This window comes from Melopsittacus undulatus, chromosome 4 (assembly GCF_012275295.1).
Source record: "Melopsittacus undulatus isolate bMelUnd1 chromosome 4, bMelUnd1.mat.Z, whole genome shotgun sequence".
Classification (NCBI taxonomy): Eukaryota; Metazoa; Chordata; class Aves; order Psittaciformes; family Psittaculidae; genus Melopsittacus; species Melopsittacus undulatus.
The window spans coordinates 105,352,714-105,364,354 of NC_047530.1; the positions used below are offsets into that span (position 1 = coordinate 105,352,714).

The following is an 11,641-nucleotide window of genomic DNA, read 5'->3' on the forward strand; positions in this document are numbered from 1 at the left end:
GAAGGGGGAGACGGATCCAGCCTGGAAAAGAAAGTTAAGGGGAGGCTGAAACTTCCCTCACCGCTATCCCCCCTCCCGTGAAAGTTCATCCTGGATCAGCCCGTAAATCACCGTCTTACCCCGACGTCTCCCGCATCTGAGACCTTCCTCGCATTTTCTTCTTGGCTCAGCTTTTAAAAGATGAGTATTAGTTTGGAAATCCGGAGCTAGTGTCTTTGAGGCCAGCCATGTAATTTGACTGCGAATGTAGCGCACCCCTCCCTCCGCGCGAAGCTGCCTCGAAGTGCGCTTGGAGCAGATCGGGGATTGCTGGGAAGTGAGCCCCTGCCAGATTTTTCTCCTTGTAGACGCCAAGAGGACAACGAGAGCAGCTTGTCAAGACGCTGGGTTGGAAAAGTTCAAGAGAGGAGCTTCGGGAGATGCTCCCTGGGCAGCCCGGGCTGGAGCGCAGCGGCCCCGGCTGTGCGGGCATCGTCTCCGGTGGGCTGCCCAAGGAAAACGGCCAAGGCGACGAGTGGGAGAGAGATAGAGAAATTCAAAGTGAAGCGGAAAATCCTGGGAAATCCCATCCCGAGCCCCCTTGGTTTTTGTTTTGTCCCCGGCCTGTTTTCTCCTTGACAAAACCCAGAGAGAGCTGGTGCTCCCCAGGCTCTGCTTGCGGTTTCTCTGTCTGTCTGTGTCCACGCACGCACACACATTTATATATAGATATATATATATACACATAGATACATATATGCACGTAGCGCAGAGAGCAAGCAGGGCTCGGTGCGGCGACTTCCAGGTTGCTGCGGCCGAGCTTACTCGCTTTCCCCTGCGAAACCCGGCTTGGGCAGGGGCGAGCTCCCTGATGCAGCCGCAGCCTCCAACGCTGAGCTCGGGAGCAACGGGACCCCCCTTCAGGAAGGGCTACAAGATATTTTCCGGGCAGGAAAGAGGGGTCAAGGGAAATATATCGAGAGGGTTTTTGGTTTGGTTTTTGGTTTTGAAGGGTTACCCCTGCTCTTGCGTGTGTGACGGGGGTTTTCTTCACACGGATATAATTCTTTCCCTCCCCAACTGCTAAATTACTCGATGCAGTTTTCAAAGGAACCCTGTGATTATGTCAGGATGTCTGGAGATAGGAAAAAAAAGGCGAGGGGCGGAGGGGGGGGAAAGAAGGAGTTGAAGTTTTTCCAATTCAGATTCATTCTGCAGTCCCGGAGCAGTGTAAATATGCAGATGCAGAGCACGGCTCTTCCTAGAAGTTTATCCTTTTTTTATCTTCTCGGTTTTTCCCCCCATCTCTTTTCAGTTCTCAGGAGCTACGATCCCGGTCGAAATCAATACATCAAATACCGGTCATATTTAGGGTGCTCTCTCATCTTGGCTCAAGGCAATAACCCCAAATCTGTGCGAGAAAAGCGTTACCGACTGCTGGGGGGTGGTGGTGGGGGGAAGTTACACAGAAAAGGGGAGAGGGAACTTTTTAGGTCGGAATACTGCCGGTTCATGAGGAAATCCACCTCTCCCCTCCGCAGCAAGCCCAGCGCAGGGGGCCGAAGCCCTTCTGTCTGCGGGCAGAGGAGCTTTTCCCAAACGGGTGAGACCTGGAGAAGGGCACCTCGCTGCACAATGTGTCGGAAGACTTGAGTTACGCCGTCCAAACATCCCTCTCACTTTGTCCCTGCAGTCGTACGCACGTGTGGGGATGGGTGTCCATCCGGACAGCCGCCCAGCGCCTGGAGAACACATTTTCATTTCACACCGAGAGGCAACTTCTCCCTTGCACGAAGTGCTCGTAGCGCCGGGGGCACAAAGGAAAACACGTCCACAGAGCAAGGCGGGCAGACCCCTGCATCCCTGCATGCCCAGCACTGCTTTGCCACTTGTATTTACCCCGTCGATTTACCCCGTGCCTTAAAAACACCGGTTAGCTGCAAACAAACGTTGTTCGGAAAGGGGGAAGGCGAGCTCACTTCGCCGTTTACTGCAAAGAAGCGAGGACCGCTTAGACACCGATTTGTTTATCATACTTTAATGCAGTGGAGTAACGGATTCTTTGTGTATAAAGTAGAAAGAAAACAGAAAAACAAAGTCCGGGAACGAAGGAAAGAAACGCTAGATTGGTTTTAAGACTTCCCCTCTCCTTTGGTTCAACAGAAACATTAATTTACATTAGCAATTCCGCATCTTTAAGATAAATTACACAGCGTCGTAATAGATTTAAAGTACGCCAGATTTTTTATCATTAATTGTAAATGTGCAAAATACCTGCTGGTACTTCACTTTAGAAGAATGTAATTGGCAAAAATGGGAGGCTGATGAATAGATAATAGATCCTTAACTACCAATAAACAGTAAGCACCAGCCAAGAGTATTAGGATGTGATCATAATTATTCTGCGGCCCCAGCCAATGGGAGGAGGAGAACTCAGCCCTAAAATCATCCTCGGGCCCAAAGGTAAACGCGAAAATACGGACAAGGCTGGAACCGGAGACTTGCTCCCCTGTCCCGTCTGCGAGAGCCCTGCTTGTCCCAGCTTTGCATAATGCAACCTCCCTCCGCTTTGTTTCCGCACCGAGCGGTGCGGGGAGTGCGGAGGACAGGACAGGGGAGTAAATAAGTTCCGAGGACAAGGAGGGCGACCCGTTCTCCCACCGGGATAGAGCCTTTTCCAAGCGGGGCATCTGTCTCTGCCGGACTCCCTGGGGCTGACCAAGGTAACCTCGCAGGGCTGAGAGCCCCGAGAAGTGGCAGGGACAGGGGTGTCAGCCTGGCGGAGAGCCCCATGTCCCCATCCCAGCCCCCCGAGAGGAGATGTAGCACCCCGGGCACCCCCCTTTATCCCCCCGACCCCGTCCCCGTACCTTGGTCGCCGGGCGCGGCGGCTGAGCGGGGTGCGGGAGCGGGGCCGCGCTCCCCCCGCGCTGCCGGGCGCGCTCCCGCTGCACTCCGATCCGCGGCTCCATCCCTCCCGATGGCGCTGCCCGGCGCTCGCCTCCCCTCTGACGCACTTTAAAGAGTCTCCCCCTTCAACCTCAAGGCGAGTAATAGCGACCAATCATCAAGCCATTTACCAGGCTTCAGAGGAAGCTGTTTATGTGATCCCAGCACTAATTAGGCTCATGAACTAACAAATCGTTTGCACAACTTGTGAAGGGGCCGATCACATCCATGGATTGTCTTTGGACTTAGGGAGGGAGGCGGGGGGGGGGGGGGGGGGGGGCGACCGCCTTTTCCTTGCAGGAGGGAAACTTCTCCCAGCAACTTTTTTTTTCCCCCTTTTTTTTTCCCTCCCTGTGTGTGTGTGCGTGGTGCGTGTGTGTGTGTCTCCCTTTTGGGTACCGCTGGCTGCCGCTGCCTCCTTTTCCTCCAGCCCCTGTCTATTTATGTGTGTATCTATCCCTCCTCAAGTCACTGCCTGCTGCAAACTTCCCCGGATCGTCTCCCGCGCACCGGAGAGAGCCAGGCAGAGATTCGGCAGGGGACTCTCGCCGCGGCAGCATGTTTCAGCCCACACCCAAGCGGTGTTTCACCATCGAGTCGCTGGTGGCCAAAGACAGCCCCTTGCCCGCGTCTCGCTCCGAGGATCCTATCCGGCCGGCGGCGCTCAGCTATGCCAATTCCAGCCCGATGAACCCTTTTCTCAACGGCTTCCACTCCACTGGCAGGGGGGTTTACTCCAACCCGGACTTGGTCTTTGCAGAGGCCGTCTCTCACCCGCCCAACCCGGCCGTGCCGGTCCACCCCGTGCCCCCTCCCCACGCCCTGGCCGCCCATCCGCTGCCCGCTTCGCACTCCACGCACCCGCTCTTCGCCTCGCAGCAAAGGGACCCCTCTACCTTCTACCCCTGGCTAATACACCGCTACCGGTATCTGGGCCACAGGTTCCAAGGTACGTGCAACTTTTCTTCTCCCTCCCGACCACCCCTCCATCCTCCGGCCGGTCCCCACGACGCGGCTGATGGGGGGAACCAGGGGTGGGGGGCAGCCGGTGTCCGGAGCCGTAGACTCGGCTTGGATGGGCCGAGGGGCTTTTGTTCCTGATCCCCCTCTCCCAGCCAAACTTGAGGAGCTGTCAGAGCCGGGGGTGGAGGGGGTGGGGGAAAGCTTTGGCTCGGTTTTGCAGAGCTGCTTCTCCCAGCTGGAGCGGGGCAGGAGGGAAGACAAGGCCGGCCGGGACTTCGGCGGCGTTCTCGCCCCGACTAAAAGCAGGGGGAAAGGTGGATGTTTTGTGTTCCGCTGGGTTAAAAGCTGCGGAATAGCCCTTGCAAAAGCCTCACTTCAGGGATGGGAACAGAGGGGACGTTTAGGTTCCTCCGGGAAGACAGTGGTGCCCGGGGCCGCGGGGAGCCGCAGCCGCCCCAAATCCGGCCGCTGCCCTTGTTAGCGGGGACGGGGCAGAAGCGAAACGAACCCCTGAGAAAGGAGAAAGAGGGAGGAAAATAATGGCAACGATGGAGCAGTGCAGGGAGATGGGACTGCGAAGAGAGCAGGGCTGGGGGCAGAGAGCGATACCGTCCGAAGGGACAGGGAAGGGCTCCCGGCTTCCGAGCGATTAACAACCGGCTGGAGGAAAAGAACCGAATCAAATGGCGCACGATCAATAAAATCCCTCTTGTTTAACCCTTTGCAACCGGCAGCGCCTTCTCCGCAGGGTGAGCCGGTTTCTCCCGTAATGGGTCCGGTTCCTCTTTCGTTATACACACACTTAAAAAATAAATAATAGTAATAAAAATTCATCCTCATTTCTGAGGGATCCATTTGCTTGTTTAAAAAAATATTATTATTATTTTCCCGGTGTTTTAATTTTTATTCATTCCAAACGAAAACAAACCACCTGCGATACCCCTTTCCCGGCCTTCTGCAGCAGAGCCGTTGGGCGCGGGCTGGGAAAGGAGTCTCTCTCTGTCTCCGAAGCCAGGCAGACAGGGATACAAAAAGGATCATTACCCTCTCAGAATAAAATTACAGGTTTCGCTCACCAAATTATTTGTCGCAGTCATCAGGCGATTGGTAAAGAGCGGTAGATGAAAGGCGGAAATGTCCTGGTGTTGAGCCACAGCCTGATTTCAATCACACCCTCCTCCTCCAACGATTTTTAATGCACTTACGGAGAGAGACCCGCAGTGCCTTTCCCACCTCGGAGGGACCGACACTGAGAAGCGGCACAGGGTCAACCAGCAGGGAGAGACCCACAAAACCCCCCTGGTGATCCCCCCCACCTCGGGCCCGTTCCGCATTAGGCCGGCTGGGACGGCGGCTCCGTGGCCTTCCCAAGTTTGTTTCTTTATTCCCCCTCCGGTTCCCTCTGGGGCAGCGGGCACGGGCACGGAGGCAGCGGGAGTCCCTGCTGCGGGGAGCACACCCCGGCACAACGCAGGGGACCGCGGGGGAAGAGAGAGGCCCTGGCCGGAGCTTTGGGAGAGAGAAGAGGGAGGAGGCCGGGAGCGGGGTCCGGGAGCTCGGAGCTCGGCCGGGGCTGCACCGGGCACCGGTGCCCCGCAGGGAGGATGTAAATAACAAACAGGGGAAGATGTGAGGCGAGGGAAGTCGGGCAGCTGCCGAGAGAAGCCGCAGACACCGCAGCCGGGCTCTGGCCAATTCTTTTCCTTGATTCCTCCCCCCCCCTTTTTTAATCCCATGTTTGTGTTTTAGTATTTGAATTTCTTCCAGTCCTCTCCTTCTCCTGCTTATTCCCTTCACTTATATATCGAAGGGAAATTTAATATCAAAAAGGCGCTGAAAACAATAGCAAATAAACTATAATCAGTTTTCTCCTGCGAGTAATGGTGGGAGGCAAAAAATCTGGTGCTCAAAACTCTTCTCGAGTGCGTTTGGGGAAGGTGTTTCGCTAATCTCTGTTTTACCCTGTTGCCCAGGGAATGAAACAAGCCCGGAGAGCTTCCTATTGCACAACGCACTGGCCAGGAAACCCAAACGGATCCGTACAGCTTTCTCCCCATCCCAATTACTGAGACTGGAACATGCCTTTGAGAAGAACCATTATGTAGTAGGAGCAGAGAGAAAACAGCTGGCACACAGCCTCAGCCTCACGGAAACTCAGGTAAGCGGGAAGCAGGGAGTGGGCAGTTGGGAAAGTGAAAGTACTGGGATCCTCTTGGGAAAACACAACCGGTCGGCCTGGAGATGAGGGTAAAATTACGGGCAAATTTTGGGAGTGTTTAGGCCTCCAGCCCAGGGCCGGTAGAGCTCAGTTAGGGGTTCCCCTTTGCCTGGGTGTTGTTAAATCCTCTCCCGTTTCCGAGAGCCGCCGTCTGCACCGGGAGCGCTGGTGGCTCGGCCGGGTGTGAGGGGGGGGAAACGACGATACCCGGGTCTCGGCCGCTGTCCCCCCGCGGGATCCATCCGGAGCGGGACCGAGAGCAGCGGAACCTGCCATCTGCGTGAGAAAGGCTGTCCTGGTCCTTGCCCTGCGGGATGCTGCGACCCTCAATAAGTAGTGGAATGCTAGGGGGGGAAAAGCCCCCAAAACAAGAGGCGGACTGAGCACCCCCCCTTTTGGACCCTACGTCAGAAATGCAGTTTCTTGGTTGTTTTTCACTCGTTTCTAGCCCCGCGTCCAGCAGCTGGGACGTGAGGAGCCGGCTCAGGAGCGCATAAAAGATGAAAAATATCATTATTAAATATAAGGAATACCCCCCTTCCCAATTTTTCTTCCTCGCCCCCCGCTGGCTGGCTGCGGGCCAGAACCACACCGGAGGCTATTTGGGTCGCCCATCTGCAGGGCCGATTAGCCACGTTTCTGCTCCGGGTGTTCCGGGGCTAGGGTCTCGGTGGGTTCCGAGGCCGAGCACCAGTAGTGCAGCGGGGCTGAGCGCTGACTCCCCCCGACGGCGGGGACCCACGGTCGGTTTTCAAGCGGTTTTCTACTCTCCGGAAGAAAGGCTGAGGTTTGGGGCGTGGGGCGGAGGGGGGGTGGGTTGGTTGTTGTTGTTGTGTCGGGCTTTTGTTTTGTGCCCTTCCAGGAGAGAGGGCTCCAGATGGGGATTGTCTCTGCTACAGTATGTGGCACTGTACTTCAAATAACAAAAAAAAGAGAACCAAAATACCGAGCCGCAGCCTAGTTCAAAGTTCCCAGTAAACACAGCGTTCCTCGGGCGGATTAAGTTGTAACACTTTTTTTTTCCTCCTTTTTTTTTCCCTCTCTCCCATTTTTTTTCCCTTAAACTCCTTTTCGTGGGGGAAGCAATAAAGAGGTTGGAGCTTTTGTTTTAAAATGTCTCCCTAACAAAACAATAAAAAGGGATCGCCACTTTTATGAGGTTCTCCGAACAAGGGACCGGTCACAGGCTTATTTCTACTGGAAAGCTGTATTTAAGGTGGTCTTTGTGCTCCTTGATTCCGAAGCTGGTTGGGGTCTTTTGTCCGGATGTCAAACCCCCAGTCCCCTACAAATGAGCTCCCTTTTGGGAGATCAGCGTGCAGAAATGAACCGTCCTCCCCTTCAATTAGCAAACTAAAAGCAAATTAAACTCACCCCTTGTTCCCCGCTCAGCTTTTTAATGGGGGACTTTTGGAGAATATGAAAATGCAGCAGAGATGTGTGTCCGGCCAGGCAGGTCTCTGTTCTGAAGAGGCAGCGAAGCGGGTTAAACCAGCTTATTAAAATGCTCCAGTTCCCTTTTCCCCCCTTGCTGAGGCCTTTATCAGGCACTTTCAGACAGAACCAGAGTTTAAACTGCTTTAAAAAAATTATGTTTACCTTTGGCCGCTACAAGGAGTGTGGCCAGCCCTGGAGATAGCTCCCAGATCAATACTATCTGTAATTAAAGCACTGAAGTCAGCTGCCGGATGGTTAAGTCAGATTTATTCCGCGCTGAACCATTTCAGAGGGCTATTTACGACGGCACTTACGCGTTTCGCCTCGCTACGATCGCTCCTGGACGGGGCGTCCCGGGGAGACGCTGCGGGGAGCACCGGGAGGTTTTGTTTTCGGGGCTTTTTCTTTCATTTTACTCTCGTCCCGCAGCTCCCGTCCCCATCCCGCTGCCCCGTTAGAAGGGACGAGGCCCTCGCTCTGCTTTGCCGGGCCGATCGGGGGAATCCCACAGCCGGCCCGGCCTCCCCTGCCGAGCCTCCGGCAGCTCTCCCGGTGCTGGAGGCCGTGGGACGCCTCAGCAGGCCCGGTAACAAGAGCCGCCCCGACGGCGCGGTGACAGCCTGCCGCCGCGCAGCCACACTTTGTCTTCCCCTCCTGGGGTGCCTGGAGCCACGCGCAGGGCTACTCATGCGCGGAGGATCCGCGTCCCTGCGCAAGGTGCACGCACTGTGCGGTGCGACATGGAGAGCAGAGCCGTGCACATAGGCACCGGTGTGGCTGCTCATCCGTCATGCGTGGGGAGTCTGGAGTGGGCATCGTCAGTGTTGTCTATGCCTCTCCCAGAGAGGTTTAGTGGCAGCCGGGCCCCGGTCGTTCCCCTCCATACTGGGCAGCGATGCAGGCAGGTTATGATACAGGCAGGGCACGGTGCAGGTAGGGCATGGTATTAACAGGTCACAGAGCATGCAGTGCCTGAAGCCCCTCGGCACGTCCAGGGCAGAGGGCTCCAGGCAGCTCCGGTGTCATGTCAAGGCGTCGGACTAACGCCCGCTGCCTTTCCTCCCGCAGGTAAAAGTATGGTTTCAGAACAGACGGACAAAGTTCAAGCGGCAAAAGTTGGAAGAGGAAGGTTCAGACTCACAACAGAAGAAAAAAGGGACTCATCACATTAACCGGTGGAGAATCGCCACCAAACAAGCCAGTCCAGAGGAAATCGACGTCACGTCGGACGATTAAAAACTGACACTTTTGGGACTTTTCGAAGCCAGCACCCCACCAACAGAAAGTGTTAACGGCTCACATTCCCCCCCCTCGGCGTGGCGGTGCGGGGAAGGGACATGGAGATCTCCATCAAACCCGCTATCCCTGCCGGGGCGGGCGGCCTGGAGCGAGCGGGGTGAGGCGGCGAGAGGTGCGGGCCGAGGCCCCGCTCGGCACGGCGGGACCTGTCAATCCACCACCGGGACGAGGCGATTGACAGGTATTCCGTTTCTCGCAGTCCACTTTTAAAAGTATAAAGGTAAAAAGAATATTGACAACAAAAATACCCTTAAAAAGACACAAAACAAAAGCCAACAAAAAGCGAAACAAAAAAATAACCCCCGAACCGAACCAGAAAAATTACCACCTTACAGGACATTTTGCACTTCACAGGTTTTTTCCGTCTTTGAAAGAGAGATTTCCCTAAGCAGCCCAAACCCACACCTGTTTCAGAAACTTGAATTGCATGTGTAAAGCCGTCTGGGCGGATAAAAAAGATTTAAGAAAAGGCAAAAAAAAAAAAAAGGCAAAAAAGAAAAACGGAAAAAAAAAGACCCCGTTTCCTAAAGACAGAAATGAATTGTATTTTTTTTTTTCCCTTTAAGACAGGTTCTGTGTGCTTTTTAATTTTATTTTACGAGAAATGTGCAGTCTGTAAACATTTTATGATAACTTCTGGCGTCAAAGTGTTTGTGAAAGCTAAAATGAAGTAGCAGTAACAAAGCATCGTGTTCCTTCCGGATGGACAAACACGGTGGGGCTGGGGAGGGACGGGAGGGAGCGAGGGGAGGGAGGGAGGGAAGTTGGGGCTGGTCATAACTTTTGCTGCCAAAAATATAATTCCAATTAAATTATTCCCCCCCCCCCATCCCCCATCCCTCTTCCCCAATGTATTCCCATGGCAAACCCGGATGGGAATTATTATTGCGGATTAATAAAGCGCAATCCCAGCCACCAGGTCTGGCGGTGGGGACACCTCCCGAGCAGGGAGGATGCAGAGAAAAGGGACTTCAAAAACGCGGATTAAACTTTTTAATTTTATTTTTAATTATTATTATTATTATATTTTCTTTTTTTTTCTTTTTTTTTTTTTCGGATGGCCATTTTCATTGGGGCAATTTTCAAGCACTGACCTTATAATATTCCGAGATCCTAGAGCTACTAAAAGATAAGGCAAAGTGACAAATGTTTCCTTCATGTCTCCTATACCAGAATGTAAATATTTTTGTGTTTTGTGTTTAATTTGTTAGAATTCTAACACACTATATACTTCCAAGAAGTATGTCATTGTCAATATTTTGTCAATAAAGATTTATCAATATGCCCTATATTATTATATATTTTTAAGCAATCTATTTTACCTTTCCCCGAAATTCTCGGGAAACCGGTAGTTTCCCCTCCCCGCTTCCCACCTGGGTTTTATCCGCTGAACCCTGCAACGGGAACCTGCGCTCCCGCGGCCGCTCCGCGCATTCCTGCGGCCATCGGCGCGTTTTCTTAATGACTTCACTGCCTTGTAAATGGAGCTCTAAGAACCAGCCGCAGAGACCCGCTCGCTGTACATAAATACCTTTAGAAAAGGGGGAAAAACCCCCAAACCCAACAGCAACAAACCCAGTCGCTTCCCCGGGTAGAAACTCAAGTGGTAACCGGCTCCTAATGGGAGGGTGATGCTAGCTCGCAGCAGCCGCGCTCCACTGAGGGGAAAAGGGGTTTTCCTTGGAAAACTATGGATTTTATTTAGTGGGAGAGAATTTTTTCCTCCCCCCTCCACCCCCTTCCCAACATTTTTTTCTCCCTCTCAATTTTTTCATATTTTTCTTCTTATTTTTAATAATTTTTATTTTTTTTTCCTCCTTTCTCCCTATCTTTTAAATCCCCTCGCCAGGTCGGTGCGGTGAGGAGCAGGTCGTAGGAAGCAGGGACCCCAGTCGCTGCTCTCCCCACCGCTCCAAGGGAGCGATCCTGGGCACAGGGGTAAACGTCTGACATTAAAAATGTGGAAAGGAAAAAAAGGGGGAAAAAATAGGGAAAAAAAGTTGCTCCGGGTCCTTGAGGAAACTAGCTGGTTTTCTGGGGGTACACAGTTGTTTTTTCATGCTTCATTTGCTCCTTAGCCTGATAGACTGCATTAATCAGTTTTATTTCCATTGATAGAGAAACCTCGTCTGCTCTGTTCGAGCTACAAAGAATCCTGCAAGCTTTTGTGAAAGTGCAAATCAGTTTAGGCAATTATCATACCAGGAATATGAAGGGGAAAGAGGAGGCATTGCCCAGTGGTCTCCTTTAATCTCTTAATCCGTGGATCCAGGGGGGCTAGTTGGACATAATTTAGGACAATCTGACTACCCTTTACACTGTGATAAGGCGAAGTTACAATGCATCGCGAAAATACGAGCTTTGTTAAACATCCTGCCTTGAAAAGTTAAGATTAGACATTCCGTGCACGTGGTGGCTCTATCGGGTACTATGTAAATTTATATATTTTTTTTTAATTTTAAATCCGATTTTATTTTACTTTTTTTTTTCTTTTTTAACATTGCTCCTTAAAAATCCTGATGACTTTCCATTCACTGGTACTACAAATAGGAGAGAGGCCCAGGCAGGGTTAGGACGCATGTCGCAATGCGTCCCTTCCATTTAAACCTAGCCTAATTATTTAGTAGGGCTATTCCCAAGGTAAACTTCTCCTTGCGTTTCTCCCTTCCTGGAGCAGCTGATGGGGCAGGTTTGGAAAGTCAAACAGGACCCACATTTCACCTGAACTCGCCCAAATTGGCTTTCCGCTCCACTTCAATCCCGTGCAAATGGGCAAACATTAAACGGATCGCGGCT

General features: G+C 52.8%; 1 protein-coding gene across 2 annotated transcripts; it reads left to right on the top strand.

Annotated features, from left to right (window-relative positions):
- The first annotated feature begins 3,219 nt into the window (after positions 1-3,219).
- EMX2 (empty spiracles homeobox 2) lies at positions 3,220-9,598 on the top strand. 2 transcript variants are annotated; one of them, XM_005154507.3, is made up of 3 exons: positions 3,220-3,877; positions 5,865-6,049; positions 8,615-9,598. In XM_005154507.3, exons 1-3 carry the CDS (start codon positions 3,487-3,489, stop codon positions 8,780-8,782), a joined length of 744 nt encoding a protein of 247 aa, XP_005154564.1. In that variant the 5' UTR covers positions 3,220-3,486; the 3' UTR covers positions 8,783-9,598. The 2 variants fall into 2 exon arrangements, with proteins under 2 accessions (XP_005154564.1, XP_030909796.1); XM_031053936.2 differs by lacking the exon at positions 5,865-6,049 and having other exon boundaries at positions 8,615-8,718.
- The last annotated feature ends 2,043 nt before the right edge of the window (positions 9,599-11,641 follow it).

What these genes read in the sequence shown, in the direction of transcription:
- EMX2 (XM_005154507.3), top strand. Translation starts at nt 3,487, where the DNA reads ATGTTTCAGCCCACACCCAAGCGGTGTTTCACCATCGAGTCGCTGGTG. An exon ending in TCTGGGCCACAGGTTCCAAG is followed by an intron (nt 3,878 to 5,864) that starts GTACGTGCAACT and finishes CCTGTTGCCCAG; the next exon opens with GGAATGAAACAAGCCCGGAG. An exon ending in TCAGCCTCACGGAAACTCAG is followed by an intron (nt 6,050 to 8,614) that starts GTAAGCGGGAAG and finishes TTCCTCCCGCAG; the next exon opens with GTAAAAGTATGGTTTCAGAA.